The sequence below is a fragment of the Electrophorus electricus genome, chromosome 22, assembly GCF_041902795.1.
Source record: "Electrophorus electricus isolate QZ-2024a chromosome 22, ASM4190279v1, whole genome shotgun sequence".
Classification (NCBI taxonomy): domain Eukaryota; kingdom Metazoa; phylum Chordata; class Actinopteri; order Gymnotiformes; family Gymnotidae; genus Electrophorus; species Electrophorus electricus.
This window is the reverse complement of record NC_137518.1, coordinates 1852066-1872500: the sequence shown is the minus strand read 5'-3', so window position 1 is coordinate 1872500 and position 20435 is coordinate 1852066. Positions and strand designations below refer to the sequence as shown.

Here is a 20435-nt window from a genome sequence, read left to right as displayed (position 1 = left end):
CTGCCTCCGCCTGCCTCCCCTCTCCTGCTAGCTACACCCACCATCCTCCACCCTCCATAGGGTTACGAGACGAACCATCGTACTCTCGGAGTGGACGTCCAAACGGATTTGAAACGCAACCGGCTCTTGTGCTGACGCCGCAGGACGAGGCCTTGCGCACGAGACAGACACGTGACCTCTGACCATCAGCCACTTCCAGAGCTCACGTTCTGGAGTTGCTGAGATACACGGTCAACAAGGCCTTAATCTTTGTCACCATTTATATTGTTCAGGGGCAGAACGGCGGTGAAGACCAAGGCAGGTGACTCTAGTGGCAATGTGAGTAGAATTAGCTAGGCAACATGTGCAGCAGTGAGTGTGATTTCGATGGCCGATTTAGAGCGAGTGCACTGGGGAGGTCTTCCGTGAACACAGTGTGAAGGGTCACGCTGGTCTGGTGGGGCAGAGAAGGTGCTAGGAGACACTCTGAAGGGACTTGCTGGATGCAGGATTGGTGTGTGTTGTATGTACTTGATGGGGATGCTGGACACAGGTCGGGTGTGTGTTGTATGTACTGTTCAGTAGCATAGGTTAGCCTCTCAGCTGGGTGGATAAAGAGGCCACTGAAGGTCAGACTTCTCTCCTCACTCTGATTTAAGACGTCCATCTGCAATCAGGACTGCACACACACACACACACACACACACACACACATAAATATAACACTGGGTCCATGCAGGGTGAAGTCACCGATGCTAAATGTCCTCCTAAATGTCCTAAAGAGCATAAGGGTTTTAAAATAAAAAGCGTCAGCTAATTTCCATAAATGGAAATGGAAATGTAAAATACCAAAACAATTCCAAATGCAGGATACCAGTTTCCTCTATAAAGCCCACTGCAGAAATCAATGCACTAGGACTTTACAGTGTGGTAAGTGGCACACACGAGTTCACTTTATTTTACCTCCGATTCATACAACTACAGGGCACTCTGTTATGGGTAAAACAAGAGAAATGAAACGTGTCCCGATAGGCTGGGATGCACCTCGGACATCCTGTGTTTCTCCTCGGCCGAAGACTCTGTTTCCCTGACGACCACTGCTTTTGTAACGAGCATGTCGGGATGTTGCTGTTTGGCTTCCTGTATTGCGATGGCTAGAGCCTAAAAAGAGGGGATGATATTTCACTGTTTCTACTGCAAGTACACACACACACACACACACACACACACACACACACACACACACACACGCACACACACGCACGCACACAGACACACACGCACGCACACACAGACACGCACACAAAAGGACATAGAACAAAGTACACAGGCTACTCAAATTTGACTTTTTGTTACCTGATGCTGGTCTACAGCGTCATCTCCAGTAATGACGATCCTTTTCTCGATCCTGGTTTCTGAGTATCCCCCTTTAACTGTCTGCACACAAAAGGCACCAGACAGTTTGTTTTCGTGGCCATAAAGAACTGTGACACACACTGACGGAGTGACACTTCATCAGATTACTGCTCTTTACACAGAATGTGAAACTTTCTCCCTGCATCAGTATGCTAACACCAGTACGCTAATGGTCCTACTACCTAATGTAACAGTCTGCATACATCTTTCTGAACTAGCATCCTCTAGAGGAAAAATTATTAATCGCTTACGATTACAGGCAGAACAGTTTCACTGCCGTTTAAATATTAGTGTTGAGTGTTTAATGTAAAAATCTCATGATCTGGCACCTCTAGGGCAAACCCCACTGGTTGAAAACCCCACATGTAAAGGAGTTTTCTAACTCGTGCTTGTTCCCAAGGGATGTTACCTTGGTGACTTGAGTTGTTGTTGCTGAGGTAACGTTTTCACTGGTGACGGTGAGGGGGGATATAAGAGAGACTCTGCCCACGCTGCCTGTTCTCACCTGGAAAGAGCCAGTGTTAGTGTTTACCTTTCACATGGACTTCTTACAACATCCAGAGATGACTGCTGCTAAGCACAATAGCTTCTTGTTGAACAGGAAGATTCTGGCTAAGGAATTACCTTAAGCAGTAAACAGTGCCTTTGCTAAAATGTCTGGATTCTAAAGTAGAGTGAATGCATGTTTGGGCTTTGGGTGGTGCATTCGGGCTTTTGGGTGGAGTGTGTTTGGGCTTTGGGTGGTGTGTTTGGCCTTTGTGTCATGTATATGGCATTTGCATGGCATGTTTTACCTTTGCGTGGTATGTGTTTGAGCTTTGTGTGGTGTGTGTTTGAGCTTGGCATGTTGAGTGTTTAGACTCTGAATGCTGTATATTTGGGTTTTGGGTGGTTTATTTTGGGGCTTTGTGCAACGCGTATTTGAACTTTGCAGGCGTGTCTGGGTTTTGAGCATTGTGTGTTGAACTTTGTGTGGCACGTGTTTGGGATCTGCACAGTGCGTTTGGCCTTTGTGTGGTGTGTACACGTACAGGGGAGCCGTTCTCTTTAGCTTCGCCCAGTCTGCTCTCCCTCTGAAACTAGAGCACACAGAAGAGAATCAGTATGATCAGAGGCTAAAAACGTTCCTCATTTCTGATGTCACATATTGGGTTACAGGCCGCAGTGGGGCCAGACGACACTTTAATTTGGAAGTAGCAGCACTGAGGAGGAAGCAGCTGCTATCACACAAAGCGCAAGACAGCATCTTAACACTAGATGACAGTGGTGAACCGTTACTAAGTGCAGCAGTTGAAGCCAGTGGACAGCAGAGAGCGGTGTGGTTACACCAGAAGGAAGAAACATGTCACTTATCAGCAAGGGAGGCGGTTTCTGATGTCGGCTTTTAATAGGAGCAGCACAGCCATTCGTTCACACAGAAAACAATACAGTGTCACCCCCCAAAAAAGCACCATGATTTCGACCAAAGTTTGGAGACGTTTTGTTCGTAAAGCCTCCACAGACATAAACAAGAAGAAAGACAGATATTTATTCAGGGCTAAGCATGTTTTGGCACATGCAAAACCTCGAGCAGAGGCTGGTGTGTTGAGCTCAGACTGGGAGGGAAACATACCAGATCTCCCGGCAGGGGCCGGATGACATCATTGCCGGAGACCAGCATCTCCTCGAAGCTGACATCACTGCCAACTCTCTCCCGCACAGCTTCACCCACCTCCTGCACGGGCTGCTGACACACATACGGGTCCACATTAGGGCACCTAGGGTTTATCTGAGAGCTGTCCCTTCCCTGAGTGTCCCGACTCGCTTTTAGACACACAGAACTTAGCCAAGACTCCTTGGTGCGGCGTCATAGATAACTGCTAAAAATAATTGCTGCAGCTCATCAGGCTAGCATGATGAATGGTACTGGGAATGCTGTGATTAAAATTTAATAAGACACCTGTGGGGCATACACATACAGACACTCCACCACACACGTGTGCACATAGACACACACACGCGATGCTTCTGGAGGTTAATGGATCGTCTTCCTTCTTTTATCTCACTAATTTCCTGTCGATTTTCTAATTTCTTAAAACTCCCTTAACACTGTAATCCTGCAGCAGTAGAAAATACTGATTGCTCGAATCAAGTGTGACATGGAAACAGTTGTAGGAAAATGTTACCAATCAGAGCGTTCCCCTTTCTGAAATGAGTGCATGATGTAACACATTATTACTGAAACGAGCCTATTATGCAATGACAGCACCAAACCAATAAAGCTCACAGACTTTTAATCTCATGTGATGAGATATGATATACTTGGATTAAAAAAAATAATACATTTGACAGTAAATTGTGGCCAATTAACAACTCAATCTTTGCTCACCTGATCCGGGAAGTCCACAGGAGAGTGGACCACCTCAGAGTCAGTGGAATGAGAGTCCGCGCGGGACTCGCCCCTCCTCAAAAGGTGGGCGGCGGTCACTGCACTGGGGTCTTTCCTGGCGACAGGTGGCTGTAGTGAATTGGGCAATTACAGGGCCATTACTTTAGTGTATGAACTTCTGCGCTCACTTCCATTACTTCTGAATAATATGGAGTGCTGTTGATTTCAGTGTAATCCCAGCAGAACAGTGCATGATACATTATTTATGAACAGTGCGGGCTGCAGGCATTTGAAAGGCGGATATAAAGTTAAGTGCTGTGTAGGAGCTCTGAGTAGAATGCTGTTTAAAAGTACAAGACAAACAATAACAATGAAAGTAATGAAAAACATCAAACAAAAACACGAAATTAAAGGATGTACAACAAATGACCAAGGTAACCAAAAAAAACAAAAACAAAACCTTAGAAACGTAAAAAACAAATACATCAAAAACAGTAATGGTACACTTTTATAATGTGATAAAAAAAAAAAAAATGTTGGTGGAAATGTAACAACACAAGAGTCCTAACAAGGATGCAGTATGTTTGGGAGTTTTGAAGATGCCATCCACAGTAGGGAGCAGATGGAGCGAAGCTATTGACTGCTTACAGGTTCCACTTCCTGTTGGCTGTGTTCATCATGTGCCCCTCCCCCTTGCGCTCTGCCAACATGCACTCGTTCCTTCATGGGCAACCTCTCGTGAGACCCTAGCGGGCAGGCAGAGTGGTAGAACCCAGAGGTGTCCTCGGGGTCCTCGGCTCCGCCCTCCAGCAGCTGCTCTCCCAGCTCAGCAGAGAAGTCGGCCTCGGCCTCCAGGCTGGAGGTGGAGCTGACCGTCATGCTGGAGCATTTGCGTTCTATGCCCAGGTAGGCGTCCCGCGCGAGCCCGGCCGCCTCCCGCTCGTCCTCGCCGGAGGAGGGCGGCCGTCGCTGTGGAAGGCAGAGAGGGGGGGAGCAGCGTGGGATTAGCGAGGCGAACCGCTGGGTGGGGTTAGTCCTCCAGCTAATCAGACGCTGAAGCCTTAGGAAGGAGATGGAGCTGTGGTTCCTCTTTAGGTTGATCGTGCAATTTGGTATGGACAGAAGAGCGGTCTGCTGAGTGATAGCTCACAGAGCAGAGCAGGGATGAGATTTAGATGTGGAGGGGTGTATGGCCCAGTCTAAGCCTGAGTGAAATGGAATGGAACGCACTCACAGTTACAGAGAACCGCACGTCCCGAGGACATGATGAGTGCGTGTTGGGGGGTCAACAGAAAAGTAGTCGTGACGGTTATTTCAGAACTGAAAGAGATGTGACTGGGGGCGGTGCCCTTAGGAAAATGGCATGCAAAAAAGAAACAGGTAGAATGCCGTCAATGGCCGTGAAACCAGAGAATTTTAGAGACCTTGACATCATCTAGTGTCTCTTCATGAATGGCAGGAGAGGAGAGAGACTCCTGTAGAGGCAGAGAGCAGAAAGAAAGCAACCTTGAGTTAGTTCCACTAGCACAGGACCAACAGAACGACACGTTTTGACATGCACACTGCCAGGCAGAGGGTTAGGTAAACAGCTCAGCAAGAAGTAGGAAAAAAAAGTCAATCAGTAATCCAAGTCAATCAGGTATTCAAATCATTCCAGTGGATCAGGGACCTTCACAAGGTGCTCATATTATGCAGATCACTTGTGTCCTTCGAGTCTCCAGAGAGCTCTGGCTTCAGTTTAAAATCACGTGTTTCTGTATTAAATGTAAAATTGAAATGACAAATTTCATATGCAAATAATTTGCCAAGCAGATGTTGGAACCATTCATCATTGCTAATCTTTATACAACACCTCACTGGAGAGAGTGCAGGGCCCAACTGATGTTTTATTTACTTCCAGTCCAGATAAAAATCACAGTGCATTAGAATGAAATCAGCATTCGGCCCAGAGTGGTATATGTGCTGTGATATTCCATGATGACCAATGGAAGTAGAGCGTAATATCCATGTCAACAGTAAACTCGTTACCAGGAGCATAAACATCCCGCACTGACAAAAATCCAAGCAGAGTTTATGCTTCCGTAGAGGACTCATAATAAAATCGGGCACGCTCCAAATGCCGTCCACCGGCCAAACGGTGGAAGCCGCTCCTACCGAAACTGTGTGAATTTACAAGAGCACTTTACATCTCGGTCGTGAAAGCAGAAGCTTTTGCCAGTCACTTCAGGGCCTGTGGCAGATAATCAGAGTGGCCAGGATCAATGTGAATCAAAGGCTGCTATGCACCCACACCGCTTTAGCAGACACAGTGAGAATAGACTGCTCTCACGTGCTTATCACTTCTCAGTGCTGACACACACACACACACACCTCACGCTCTGCTCTCACAGCATGCCAATGTGTCCCTAGACCTCGGCCCAGTCGATAGGTGAGATCGAAACCGTCAGATCTCCGTCTAATTCAAATTCCTTCCATTCCACAACCAAAAAAATCTGTTTGCGCCTAATGCAAGCATGAGGATTCATCAGGATCTGTGCGTGACGGAGGAGGAAGAACCAAGCTGGTCCATGTGAATCATCTACTTTTTCAGTCTTGTAAATGCACACGTTTGTGTAATAGTGATTTTTATGCAATCCTCATGCAGTAAACATTTGTCTTTATGAGTTAGATCACCACATAATGCACTGTTAGAAAAAACAGTTGCTCGGAATTATTTTTCATTGTAAACAATGGCCAAATATCTGTTGAATGTTTGGTTTGTATAATTTACATCAATATTTAGGCATGCAAATTCACTACATAATAATAGGCTTAAAATGTAAATGAGCATTACTGTTTTCCTACAGAAACATTATGAATGAGAAATGGCAAACCAAGCAAATTTCCATATAGTCTTTAACACAATGTTGAATATTCAGGGAGCCATGTCTGAACTCACTGACTTCTTCTGTACATAAAGCGTCTGCAGCAAACAGCATAGAGAAGTCCTGAGTACGTCAGTCATGGCAGCGTGCATGAGCCTGGGTTTCCTCGCAACACCTCCACAACTCAGAGCTTGCAAATACTCGGTTGGAAGGAAAAACCACGGCTTGCAGTTGAAGAGAGGAGCCGTTCCAGAAAAAGGCCACATACAGATTATATTGGAGCTTTTTGGTGCAACAGACCAACTGCAGGGATATACAAACGCGCGTGGACCTCTGTGTGGGGGCACGCTCAACCCATAAGCTAGACAGGACTTCCAAATGGAAAATGGAAAAGAAAAAACAAAACAGCCAAAGCTAAGCGGCCTTCGCCAGCCCCTCTCTTCACAGACAAAAGGAAAAAAAATTTCAAAGTCAAAACAAGGGAAATGATGGATGTGTGGGTCGGTCGGAAGCTCATGCGATGCCTCGTTTCCAACGGAAGTGGCCGTGCGGAGTTACCCCGTGTTTTTTCCAAGCGGCTTCCGGTGCCGGCTCCCTGCTGGCAGCACGAAGGATCAGTCCGGATTCTCTGGCCTTCTTGCTTTTGACCGGAGGAGCTGGAGGAGCGCTCTTCTGGAGCCCTGGGGTCCTGGATGAGAGTGGAAGAGCCTCCACAGTCCCTTCAGCTAACTGGCGGAGATCTTCACACTCTGCTCTGCTGGAGAGCTTCGGTTCTTCCTCATCCTGAACAACCTTTGCTTTTACGAAGTGCTCACTGTGGCTTGTTGTCTGTTGCTCAGGGATGTTGTGATCTATCGTGGACAACACTGACTCATCTTGATCTCTGTTGATTCTGGTGAATGTATAAGAAATGTGCAAGGAGCTTGTGTCTCTGCAGTCAAATCTATTTGAATCAAACTGCCTCTCTAAGGATTCATTCATGCTGTATCTTTTAAATTGTCTTTTCACCACTTCGGACTCTTCCCCAATATCTGTGTCATCTCTGTACCTTTGGCTCTTTGCTGTCTCAGATTTCAATGGGACGATCCTTGTTATTTCTCTACGACCGTGTCCTGTGGCCCTTGCTCTTCCTGTGGCCTCTTCAGCACTCTCTTGTTCAATGTTACTGATTTTCTTCTCGTGAAGGAATACCGTTTTCTGCTTGCTGTCATTATCAGGCTCTGTTTTATTTTCACGGTTATCGATCATGATGACTTTTGCAATCTCAAACTGGACCTCGGACCTTCTCTCAAGCTCATTTTTGACCGGACCATTGACCGAGTCAGAGGCTTCCTGCTGTTCAACAGAAGCTTTCTTTTCTTGATCTTGTGCTCTATGTTTGGCATCATCAAACACTCTCTTTTCTTGAATAGGCTTTTGTTCGTCATCTTCATTGATTTTGTTCAGCTCCTTGTCCTTTTCTTCATTCAGCAGCCCTGCTGGAGCTACATCTGACACAGTGTTTATATGTTCCTTTATCTTCTCAGGCATCGGCTCCATCCAGCTCTCTGTTCTTGAGCTGAACTCGCTGGCTGGCATCGCCTCTTTCCCTGGTGTGTTATTGTCTTCATCCGACTCATCACTCTCCAGCTTTATGTTTGATTCTTCTGATTTTGTCTCATACACAAAATCTGGTGAAATACCCAAATTCAGACTCTGCGGCCTTCTCTCCCTGCTAGATTTGCTTGAATGTCGTTCCGCTTTCACCCCTCTCTTGAAAGTGTACATTTCTGCCTTTTCTGGCTCTGCAGCCTTTTCTGGAGATGCCTTGGCAGCCTTTTCGAGAGATGGATCTGCAGCCTTTTCTGGAGACGGCTCTGCAGCCTTTTCTGGAGACGGCTCTGCAGCCTTTTCTGGAGATGCCTTGGTAGCCTTTTCAGGAGACGGTTCTGCAGCCTTTTCTGGAGACGGCTCTGCAGCCTTTTCTGGAGACGGCTCTGCAGCCTTTCCTGGAGACGGCTCTGCAGATTTTTCTGGAGATTCTTCTGAAGATTTTTCTGGAGATGTTTGTTCTTTGCCCACAGTGGAATCCATTGTCAGATGTTTAGGTGAGGACTCTGGTACTTTATTCTTTTCTGTGTCTTTCCTTTGCTTGGATTCAGAAGGCCAATCTTTTGGTGTTACCTTTTGGGATTGAAAACTCTCCATTTGGACTTCTTCACCGTCTTCTCGAATCACCTCGATGTGTATCATCTTTCTTTCCAATTGTGCTCCAATGACCAAAGGAGCTGGAGAAATGTGGGCTCTCCTCTTATCTTTCTCTTCCATTTCATAGTCTTGTTGGTAAGTGTTTTCTTTTTCAATCAATACCCACTCCTCAGAGCCCTATGTGTTGATACAGATGGAAAATTGTTAGTTTTGCTGTTGCAAGGGCCAAAATAAGTTCTCTAAAGCAAAATATAGCAGGTATAATCAGACAAAAAGTAGGTTTATTTCACAAGAGTTTATATATTTGCAAGCAAACAACCTCTGGAGACGTCACCATAGTCTTCTGGATGAAGCCCTCCACAGAAAGGCTGTTAACAGGTTGCCTTCCCCTTGCTCCAACTGCCTCCTGATGGTTGGTCATTGCCAAGACCAGCAGGTCAGAGTGGAGAACAGGTCATTAACCATTATTTGAACATGCAAATTTCAAAATTCAAACTTAAACTGGAGACTCCATTGGGTGTTTTCATGAAAACAAGCCTTTACAGACAAATAAACACTTAGATTCATGCTTAAAAAAAAAAAAAAAAAAAAAAAACTGAAATTTTCGCAGCCGAGCCATTTTACTCTGAAAAACCTGAAACCTTGGCAACTGGCAGTTAGATGTTCATTCAACTCAATATTATATTCAAAACAATTTAAAGATCAAACACTTCAAATTTCCATTGAAAATTATTCTAAATATAGAGCTCTGATTTCCAGCATAAGGTAAAACATATATTACAGGCATCAAGGCACACCAGATAATAATACTCTATACCCTAACGTTGTGCAATATGTGATCTGGTGCAAACCTTTTTTGTGAGGAGATAAAACACAAGTTGATAGACTACATGAATACAGGTGAGTCATAAATAACAGACTAAACCAAATGTGGAAAACGTTATCTGATCTTAACAGTTTGAACTGAATGAGATTCAATTCAGTTCCATCCCCATGGGTCTATTGTTGTCTGATATGACTGGGGCATTACCTTGGCAGCTAATCAATGTGACAGAGCAGAGATTATGATATGTCTTTAAAAGGCAGGATGCAGTAAAAATCCTTCATGCAAAATTAATGAAGCCCTGTCTTTCAAATGCCCTTGAACAACTCACGAGAGCTTCTGAACTTTCTTGCACGAGGAACTGGACATTATATCAACTTCAATGTAAATGACACAAAGCAGTTTAGGTTGTTCACAATCTGTACTTGTTCAACCCTGTTGCACAGCCATGAAATCACTGTATTTGTTTTTCATGTGACAGCAAGTCTGACGCACAAACATTTTCAGAGCCCTTTTTGGTCTGAAGAGAAAAGCATGTAATGGTTGGTGGAAAACAGCAGAAGATAAACACAGCACTGAACCCTGGCCAACAGAGAACGCCTCAACATTTCCGATGTTCAGCACAGGAAAAGCAGTTTCACAGAAACAACTTAATACTATATATATTGTATATACAATGTAACATATTTTGCTCTTAATCAAAATGCAATGACAGGAAACGCATTTGGTTGTGACCACAAGCAAAGAAATGGAACGGAATCAACTACACATTCCCATAATAATTATACATCCACTCATTTGGCAACATGGTACGCTTAATAATAATGGTCAGCTCTGTAACAAAACAAAATTGAGTCAAATCACAAGGCTATCCAGCCCCTGACCACCAGCACCCTGCTGCAGAGGGGCTCTTAGCCCACCACCGTAAACCCATACTCACAGCCTTCTTCTCAGGGGTGGTGCCTGGGGAACTCCCTGAGAGCCGCTTCTCCCGGTTCACTAGCTTGCTGTTGGGTTCGCGGAGGGCTCGTTTCAGCTCATTGATGCTGGCCTGGTGCTTCAGCAGCATGTCTTCTGACTTATCCAGGAACTACAGAGGAAGGGAGAAGAGGAGAGGTAAATTTGAGCATCACCAGGGTCGGCTGGAGAGCTGTAGCTGGAAACAGCGCAAGCACGAGCAACCGTTACGGTGTTTAAGGCGCAGGAAACGTCCCCGCTGTGGAATGGAAGCGTCTTTGTGACACTACGCAAATGGACTTTATGTTAACACGAGGACCATGGACAGGAAGGAGTAACGGGTACCTCCTGCTTGTGCCGGGGGGTGGACTCCATTTCCGACTGAGACGTCATGGGTTAGGAAAGACAGGTTAGAGAGATGCAGGTGTGTTGGAAGAGGAGAGAGAATACAAGGTCACAGGGAGAAAGAAAAAAAAGAGAGAGAGAGAGAGAGCTCACTCGGGACGCAGATATGAACACACAAAGACAGGTATAGGATAAAAGAAGGTCTGACCGGAAGACCCGCAAGAGATGACAAACACAAGCACAGCGGAAGACGACCGAGAGAGAGCAGCGAGAGAATAAAAACCCACTCTGCCCGCATGCAGCCTGATGAAAAATTATAAAAGGCAACGCTTGAAAAAGGCTAAAAGGCTTTCCACCAATAAGTCTGTGTCTCCCGAGTCTCAGTGGTTTTCTAATCCACAGTGGTGGATGAGGGCATGAGCCTAATTTTTCTGCCATGCTGAAATGCCGCGGGGTTTGGAATGGCGGCATGTCACCCACCGACGGTTGCACATTTAAACGAATGATGCATTTGAAACAATGAGGCCTTAATGGGCAAAGCTCCACGTGAAATATGCCAGCGTGCACATGTACTGTAATCGTATGCCTGTATGGTATGTGACTGGTGGGACAATAACAATGACACATGTAGAGGAATGGCGCCACAGACAGCTACTGATCGCTACGGCGCTGTACGATACCTCCGGCTTGGCATCCTCCTTTTGCCAGCAAAGGGGTCAAACAAAAGAAACACAGAGATGAGCCGAAGGGGGCGGATTATGCGCAGGAGGGGTTCAAGGGGAAAGTCTGTGAAGAGCCAGTCTAAACAGGGACGAACTAGACAGGGACGAATTAGTGGTGACAAATTCAGCCGCTGTAGCAGAGAGTCATAGACAAGCATATCAGGAAAGTTATTAGCACTGGGCTTAGGGATGGGGGCTTCATAATAATCTCCAGTCACACACATCCAGCATAGGTTTCCTGGACTTTGGATGAAGCTCCTTCTCTCTTTGAGGTAGTTATGAACGGATCCTGGTCTGCTAATTTGCTTTCTGGGTTTCAGCAGCTGGGTGCCAAGATATTCTCCATTATCCACAGGGGAAAACATACTAATATGATGAATACCACCAAACTAAAAACATATAAAAAGCAAATAAAAAGAACCCCCTGGGGAAAAAAAACTAAATATACACATTCGCGCTGGTTTATTTATTTTCTTTGTACTCAGGATAGAACAATAAGAGGCAGGCAAGGTTTACAACCTCCAGCAAACTCCAGCAGAGCTCTTCCAAATAAAGCACTGTGACAAGAAAGAAACAGCAGCACAGTAGAAGAAATTGAGCAATAACTGAAATTTGGGAGAAGTCCCACCCGACTAGGTAACGCCCTGCTGTAAACTAGAGCACCCCACTCTGCTTGTTCTTACCACCCAAGCTCCTTATGTCCTCGCAGGACAGACAGGGTTTCGGTTTCAGACTGTGGAGAACTGCATGGCACATCAAGGCTAAGCTTCAGTACATTTAAAAGTGGATTTAATGAAGTAGATTTAATAAATTACATCTACAGTACACATGCTTCCATTTCCAGCATCTGTTTCCTGAACAGTTTCTTAAATTTATGAATATGAGAAAAAAGGAGGGTCTTCTGTCCTTTCAAAGCAGGCCTTACCTTAATCTCTTTCCTCCTAGTAGGAGTGGTGACACTGTGTTCTTCTTGGTCCTGGTCTTGGTCCTGGTCTTGGTCCTGGTCTAGGTCCTGGTCCTGGTCAACACTCAGGTCTTGCTCTGTCTCCTGCTCGTCTCCTAGGAGACCCTGTGTATCACTTCTCTGGGACAGGGCATCAGGGGCTTCTCCCATGGTGGACAGCGGACGAGAGAACTCTACAACACCCACAGCAAACAGAGGGTTCAGCGCTCCATAAAATGCCACGTATTACTGCTGATGCGGGATCAGTTCTTTTCCAAAGTTTGACTGCAGTATTATATATGTGATATATATTATATCAGATTATTTTGGCACTACTGCGCTTGTGGATATCTGGGCCCTGGACGCTCAGTTATGTCACTCCTGAAGCTGGGGATTTGTTTATCCACTCCAGGTGGGAAAAAAGCACCTACAAACATACCTATCATGTCAAGCTGCAGGCTAGCACTGGCAACAATGTGGCCAATTTGCATTTGGCGACCATAAAAGATGGTCTTTTACCTCTGCGAAGCCTCAGAGCTGCACTTCTGTTTGGCCCATTTGGCCTCTATTTGGCCAGTTCATTTTTAATTCAACAGCTTTAATCAGCTGCTAGCAGAACAAAGGTACTGCTGAGGGTTGAAACCGAAATGAAACCAGGGACTCTGGAAGGTTCTCGATTTTAATGGATGGCTTAGAGGGAGAAAGTGGTGATTAAAAATGCACGTGCACCCACCTCCATCCAGACTACGGGATAAGAGGTATCTCTTGCTGGTGGAGCGCTCGAAGTGAGGAGCAGGCCGATCGATCAGGGCACTGGCCTGCCGCGTTTGTGCCTGCGTGCGCCCACTGTAACGGAACTTAGAGCCCATCACCAGGAAGCCCTTGGGGGGAGGTTCTGGAGACACCAACCTGGCACCAGTCAACGTCACAGAACACAGACACACAGAAAGGTTAACATGGGCAGAGAGCTCAAAAATGCTAATCAAAATCAATTATTTATCAATAATAGCGATCATTGATGTTCAGTTGAAAGGTACTCGATGCTGTTTACAGTGCCTGCAGAGAAGCATGTAGACAACATCACATCTGAATTCTTCTACTGCTAAAGCAGAACAGGAACATTCCTCCTCTTCATCTACAGACTGACTGATTGATTATTTGATTGATTGAATGACAGTTTTAAAGAAGATCTTGAAATGCACTTTCTTATGGGATTTAGTGAAATTATTCTACAATTGTATTGTATTTTATCTATTAAATTTTCCTTGTATTCCATCTTTTTGTCGTGATTTAGTTTTATTGCCTTTCATTTTTTCTTCACCTGTTTTGCTTTCATTTTCTTATGTATTCTTCTACATGTAAAGCACTTTGTAAGATACTTTTAACTTTTAAGCCGCTCAACAAACAAATAAAAGTTATTATTACAGTCCTAAATGAAACTTTAAACTAAAGTGCTATTAATGGGCATCACAATCCCAGGGACTCGAGTTGAGGAAGAGCATGCGTGTACACAGAGCTGAACGCCGGGCCGTGTGGGCAGCGGAGGGCTCAGCTCACAGACCCCGGCCTAACCACACCTGGGCTTTTCCAGGAGCTCAACCAAGGCCGGCTGAGATCCTGACAACCAGACTATGGACAAAGACTCAGTGAAGACGGAGAAGTGAGCGAGTGCCGACAAAGGCGCGGCGAAATCACCGTGAGCCCAGTTTGAAGGATACTGCTTGGAAGGGAATACCTGAAAAAGGTATGATGCTCGATGCACACCTTCCAGAGTTTCTTTGCAGCTCTGTGGTTGGGAAGCTTAAAGCCAATGGTGCTCTCAAACTGCTCATACTGTTACAGAAAGACAAGAGACACACAGTCCACATAGTGACTTCATTCCTGCTACAGACAGCAGGCAAAACCACAAAAAAGCACATAAACATAAGAAGTTCCTAGGGAGGGTCGTTTTGTACTGTTTAAAATACTTTTTAACCTTGGATACCTTTGCTAATTTAACACGCACCGCACTGCTTCGGGGTCTAATTACGATGAGTGGCGGTTTTAAGCTCCCGTACTATGATACGTGGGAGAGGTCGCTGAACTGAGCCGAGCTACAAGACGAACGCCAGCCTTTTTTTTTCAGGCAGCAGAGATAAACAGGGGTGTTGGGCAGGCGCTCTAAACTGGTCCGCCTCGTCACTTTTCTGGGCGCGGATGCAGCTGTCATGGGCCGAGCTGAAGGAGCCCTTTATGTGAGGGTCTCACAGGGTCCCTCTGTGCCTTCAGCGGGCCTGCCACTCCAATGCTCCGTGCTGGGCCAGACCCAGCAGCTGGACCCACCAGGGGAAAGGAGGTCTGGAACCACCCATGGGACCTTCGCAAATCGAAGAGGTCACCCACCAATTCACCCCAGCCTTATTGGTATGCACATCCGTGGTGTTAATGCATAAGCAGCTGAATAAATTATCATTTCTTCCCCTCCAAGCACAGTCAAACAGGGCTGACTGAACAAGGAATCAAACTTTTTATTCACTTTTTTTTTTCTTTCTTTAGCAGCTGCCGTATGTTGAGGTCAGCGGTTGGCTGTTTCTCTTAGAAAACTTTCCCTTAAGCTCCCTGTGGTCGGGTTGCTGACAGAGTGCGGGTTGCTCTGCCGATGGCAGAAGGGAGATGATAAAGGAGCAGTACCTCTCCTGGCCGGATCTTGATGTAGAAGTTGCTCCTCTTGTAGGAGATCTTGAGTATCTTGGGCCAGGCAAAGCGGTTGATCCGCAGGCGGTCGCAATAGATCAGTAGGCCATTGGCACAAACGCCTAGCATGATGTCGATCCCTTCGGAATCCTACCATATGGATCACAGAGAACAGAGAAGATGAATGTGCAATGGACCCAAGGCACGTGATGGCTATGGTTCATGTGCACAGCCAGTTTGTATTATCTGTTCAAACTGCATTTAAGAAATATACTTCCACATAATGCCTTGTACCTTTGTAAACTTACTGGACATACTGGACTTCTTATAGATACATTTTACTAGTGTCCAGTTGCAGATCATAGCTATTAGTTGCAATGTACAGGTTCAGCCCTAACTTCTACCCCACTCTTCACTGATTGGTTTGTGATCACAGGACCACTGCTAACACTACTGAGTGGGTTTCATTTGAGTGGTAGGGTACACTCAAAACAGCAGTTGCACTGACGTTAGCAATGGCATAGTAGTGGGTGTTGCGCTGGTATGAATGTATCAGGCAAAGCCGTGTTGCAGCTTTTTTACACATCAGCACCTGCCATCCAAAAACATTCAGCCAATTACAGCCCTGCGGTCAGTGATGAAGAGGTGGAGGAAGTCAAACACAATGTATCTATGGCAACAGATGGGTTATAGAGTCTAATGGTACTCTGCAAGGTGCCTCTAATAGTTTCTAATAAAGTTGGTGGTAAATCAAATTGTGAATCTGAAGTGTCAGATCCTAAAGCACCGCACAGCATCGTTGGTTTCCTTTAAACAACAGAACCGCAAATCAAAATTCCGACCCAACTTTGGCGGGGGTACCTTGGTGTGATGTAAGTCGACGCCGTACATGGACAGCTTCTTAGCATTCTCCAGGAAGTTCATTTCTGCCTCAGCAGGTGTCATGCCCCTGAAATGCAAGATAAAATTAGCAATGGCATCTCCCATTCAACACTGGTGATAGATCACAATCCAGGGGTTCTGTTTCCATTCTCGCAAGGCACAGTGAGCTTGGTGTGGGCCTACAAAGCTCCACAGCCCCATGCCAGACACTATGACCCAGCCTGTGGGCCTTACTACTCTGATACAGCAGGACTGTGGGACCCAGCCTGTGGGCCTTACTGACTCTGACACAGCAGGACTGTGTGACCCAGCCTGTGGGCCTTACTGACTCTGACACAGCAGGACTTTGGGACCCCGACTGTGGGCCTTACTGACTCTGACACAGCAGGACTTTGGGACCCCGACTGTGGGCCTTACTGACTCTGACACAGCAGGACTTTGGGCCCCAGACTGTGGGCCTTACTGACTCTGACACAGCAGGACTTTGGGACCCCGACTGTGGGCCTTACTGACTCTGACACAGCAGGACTGTGGGCCCCAGACTGTGGGCCTTACTGACTCTGACACAGCAGGACTGTGGGCCCCAGACTGTGGGCCTTACTGACTCTGACACAGCAGGACTGTGGGCCCCAGACTGTGGGCCTTACTGACTCTGACACAGCAGGACTGTGGGCCCCAGACTGTGGGCCTTACTGACTCTGACACAGCAGGACTGTGGGCCCCAGACTGTGGGCCTTACTGACTCTGACACAGCAGGACTGTGTGACCCAGCCTGTGGGCCTTACTGACTCTGACACAGCAGGACTGTGGGCCCCAGACTGTGGGCCTTACTGACTCTGACACAGCAGGACTGTGGGCCCCAGACTGTGGGCCTTACTGACTCTGACACAGCAGGACTGTGGGCCCCAGACTGTGGGCCTTACTGACTCTGACACAGCAGGACTGTGGGCCCCAGACTGTGGGCCTTACTGACTCTGACACAGCAGGACTGTGGGACCCAGACTGTGGGCCTTACTGACTCTGACACAGCAGGACTGTGGGCCCCAGACTGTGGGCCTTACTGACTCTGACACAGCAGGACTGTGTGACCCAGCCTGTGGGCCTTACTGACTCTGACACAGCAGGACTGTGGGCCCCAGACTGTGGGCCTTACTGACTCTGACACAGTAGGACTGTGGGACCCAGACTGTGGGCCTTACTGACTCTGACACAGCAGGACTGTGGGACCCAGACTGTGGGCCTTACTGACTCTGACACAGCAGGACTGTGGGCCCCAGACTGTGGGCCTTACTGACTCTGACACAGCAGGACTGTGGGCCCCAGACTGTGGGCCTTACTGACTCTGACACAGCAGGACTGTGGGCCCCAGACTGTGGGCCTTACTGACTCTGACACAGCAGGACTGTGGGACCCAGACTGTGGGCCTTACTGACTCTGACACAGCAGGACTGTGGGCCCCAGACTGTGGGTTTTACCAACTCTCTGATGAGATGGGATTCAGAAAGTAAGTTGGCACTGGTTCAGAACAAATTAAAATGACAGATGCTTAACAACATTATGGAGTGTGTCAGCATGTGTTGGGATGAGTGGTGCTGAAGGACCACAAACTCTGTATTTTCCATATGAGATCTGTTCCATAACAAATCTGTTTCATACCAGTTAATTTGAGAAAATTTCATAAAACCATACAAAACTATGACCCGCTGGGATCTAGGAATTATTATTAAATTATATATCAAAAAGCATTTTTCTAATTTTAAGAATTCTGGGAGAATTCTGATAACCTCCTCGAGCTAACATTAAAGTAACTTCTTTGTCATATTTCATCACAATGAAGTGTGATACGCCTGGCGGTTCACCCACCTGTAGGTGCGATGGAGCTCTGTGACTCTCTCCTCCAGCTCACGGGACTGGTTGGGGGCAAAGCGGAAGTCGTTGACGTAGTCGGAGCCGTGCTCATCCTGGTCGTAGTCACCGAGCTCTGCCTGCACAGTATACGACCCAAGCAGGGCGTGTGTGGCGAAGGAGCAAGGCAGGCGGCCCGACAGGATGTCCCCTCGCAACTGCAGACAGAGGTAGTACCTACAAGAGACAGGGAGCGGGACAGGGAGCGGGACAGGGAGCGGGACAGTGAGCGGGACGGGGAGCGGGACGGGGAGCGGGACGGGGAGCGGGACAGGGAGCGGGACAGGAAGCGGGACAGGGAGCGGGACAGGGAGCGGGACAGGGAGCAGGACAAAGGGGGAGGAGCCTGTTAAATCTGACACTACTGAGAGCAAATTAATAGAACTAAGACAAGACACAGAAAACGAGAACAATCCCAAAAGGACTGGGTTCTGTTTCACTAATACATAATTAATTAAGAGTTTAGTTAATTAAATCTGTGTGTAAATTGATCAGTTATTGTCAGCCGAGCTGGCAAAGGTAAATCTAAACATCATTTACACTGGACCTTGAATCATAACCTGAACCCTGGACTGACCCAACACTGCCTCACAAAGACTGATCAAATATTGTGAGAAGGTTTTGTAATTAGCGTTGATGCAGGAATAAGTTCTTAATCCAGCTATGTTTCTATCTTAAAATGACAAATCAAAACAGAGGCAGACCGGCTGAAGATGTGTGCAGCGCCCATGTCCTACCTTGTGATGTCCTCCATGAGCAGAGAAGGATCAGGAGGGTAGAATTTGACAGCAAAGGAAAAATGCCAGGGAGAAGCTGAGGACAGACACACACACACACACACACACACACACACACACACATACACACACATACACACACATACACACACATACACACACACACACACACACACACACACACACACAGGTGAGAGAATCTTAAACTACGTTTAGTACATTTCACATACAGGCTCAGGGGCTGATATATCCTAAAGAACCCCCCCCACACACACACTCCAAGAACCCATCAGCACCCACTGCACCACTGCAAGTTCATTAACATGAAGGTCAGAGAGAACTTTCCACACCTCAATAACTGCTTAATCATTCTCGCAGCAAGGCTAATATAGGATGAATGGAGCTCACTTATTCACAGCTGAGAAATACACAACAAAAATAAAGGCTTATTGTGTGTGGGGGGGGGGGGGTAGGTGTGTGGAAAATGGCGTTTGTGGCATCTGTGAATTCTAAAACACTACACTGAATTTTGAAGGGCTATGTTGAAAAACATCTTACCATCATAACTGCCATCAGGTAAAGGGGTGTTTAGCAACGCTAAGAACATAATGTGTCTTATCACCACACTAAGGTACCTGTATGCGTAATGGCTGAATTACAGAAGCTTGAATTGCATAATGGCAACAAGTATTTGGATTTTGTTATGAGCATTTGATCTTACATATTAACCTAAATAAAGTGTTTAAATGTTTATGTGAATGTGTATATTTATGTGTGTATGTTGTGTATGTTTGTGTGCACATGTGGATGTGTGTGTGTGTGTGTGTGTGCGTGTGTGTTTGTATGTGTTTGTATGTTGTGTGTCTTTGTGCACATGTGAATGTGTGTATTTGTATGTGAATGTGTGTGTGTTGTGTGTGTGCGTGTGTGTGTTTGTGTATGTTGTACATGTATGTGCGTGTGTGTGTTTGTGTATGTTGTACGTGTATGTGCGTGTGTGTGTTTGTGTATGTTGTACGTGTATGTTGTGTGTGTGTTTGTATGTTGTATATGTTGGGTGTGTGTGTGTATGTTTGGGGTGTATGGGTGTATGTGTGTGCATGTTGTGTGTGCATGTTGTATGTTGTGTGTGTGTGTGTGTGTGTGTGTGTGTGTGTGTGTGTGTGTGGGTGCCAACACGTTCATCAAACTGCAAACTCTCATGCACTCACTTCTTATCTGCTTCTTGACCTCCTTGGAGGGATCCAGCCAGTTCTGCAAGACAGAGACGAAGATGCACACCAGTGTTTGTGCCACATGTCAGGCGCACACTGCCGGTCCTCCATCGCCTCCCGGTAATTGCGCTGAGTGTTTCTGCTGGAGTGCTGCCTCCACACATGCCTTAATTGAAAGGCAGAAGCAACTCTCCTCTGCCCCCACTAGGGTACTCAGCAGGCAGGAATGAATGCAACCCAGAATGCATCTGCGATTTTTTGCTCTTTTTTTTTCTGCACGGCACTTTCAAACCACACTCCAGTACATTTGGTCTATCAGCGTAGATCATGGCCAATCAACATAATCAGTGACTACTTTTCCTTTATAAAGATTTTGTTTGCAATGGTTTCTTTGCCATTTCCGCCTAGTCACTCTTTCAG

At 46.4% G+C, this 20435-nt stretch overlaps 1 protein-coding gene across 8 annotated transcripts in view; it reads right to left on the bottom strand.

The window, feature by feature from the left end:
- LOC113586340 (band 4.1-like protein 1) overlaps positions 1-20435 on the bottom strand; it is a 60251-nt gene that overhangs the window by 2135 nt on the left and 37681 nt on the right. For 3 of the 8 annotated variants that reach the window (XM_035520223.2, XM_081705185.1, XM_081705181.1), the window contains exons 5-26: positions 20013-20055; positions 18802-18877; positions 18023-18241; positions 16139-16226; positions 15275-15427; positions 14340-14437; positions 13338-13513; positions 12587-12798; positions 11620-11637; positions 10940-10975; positions 10578-10727; positions 9134-9220; positions 7186-8991; positions 5188-5238; positions 4412-4732; positions 3764-3892; positions 3008-3121; positions 2427-2474; positions 1805-1900; positions 1336-1416; positions 1024-1140; positions 1-658 (exon numbers count right to left, since the gene is read on the bottom strand). The exon at positions 1-658 is cut by the window's left edge and continues 2135 nt beyond it. In XM_035520223.2, coding sequence (XP_035376116.2) covers positions 653-658; positions 1024-1140; positions 1336-1416; positions 1805-1900; positions 2427-2474; positions 3008-3121; positions 3764-3892; positions 4412-4732; positions 5188-5238; positions 7186-8991; positions 9134-9220; positions 10578-10727; positions 10940-10975; positions 11620-11637; positions 12587-12798; positions 13338-13513; positions 14340-14437; positions 15275-15427; positions 16139-16226; positions 18023-18241; positions 18802-18877; positions 20013-20055 — 4125 coding nt within the window. In that variant the 3' untranslated portion in view covers positions 1-652. The remainder of the gene's footprint in view (positions 659-1023; positions 1141-1335; positions 1417-1804; positions 1901-2426; positions 2475-3007; positions 3122-3763; positions 3893-4411; positions 4733-5187; positions 5239-7185; positions 8992-9133; positions 9221-10577; positions 10728-10939; positions 10976-11619; positions 11638-12586; positions 12799-13337; positions 13514-14339; positions 14438-15274; positions 15428-16138; positions 16227-18022; positions 18242-18801; positions 18878-20012; positions 20056-20435) is intronic. The other 5 variants (XM_081705182.1, XM_081705183.1, XM_081705184.1 and 2 more) reach the window with 5 other exon arrangements.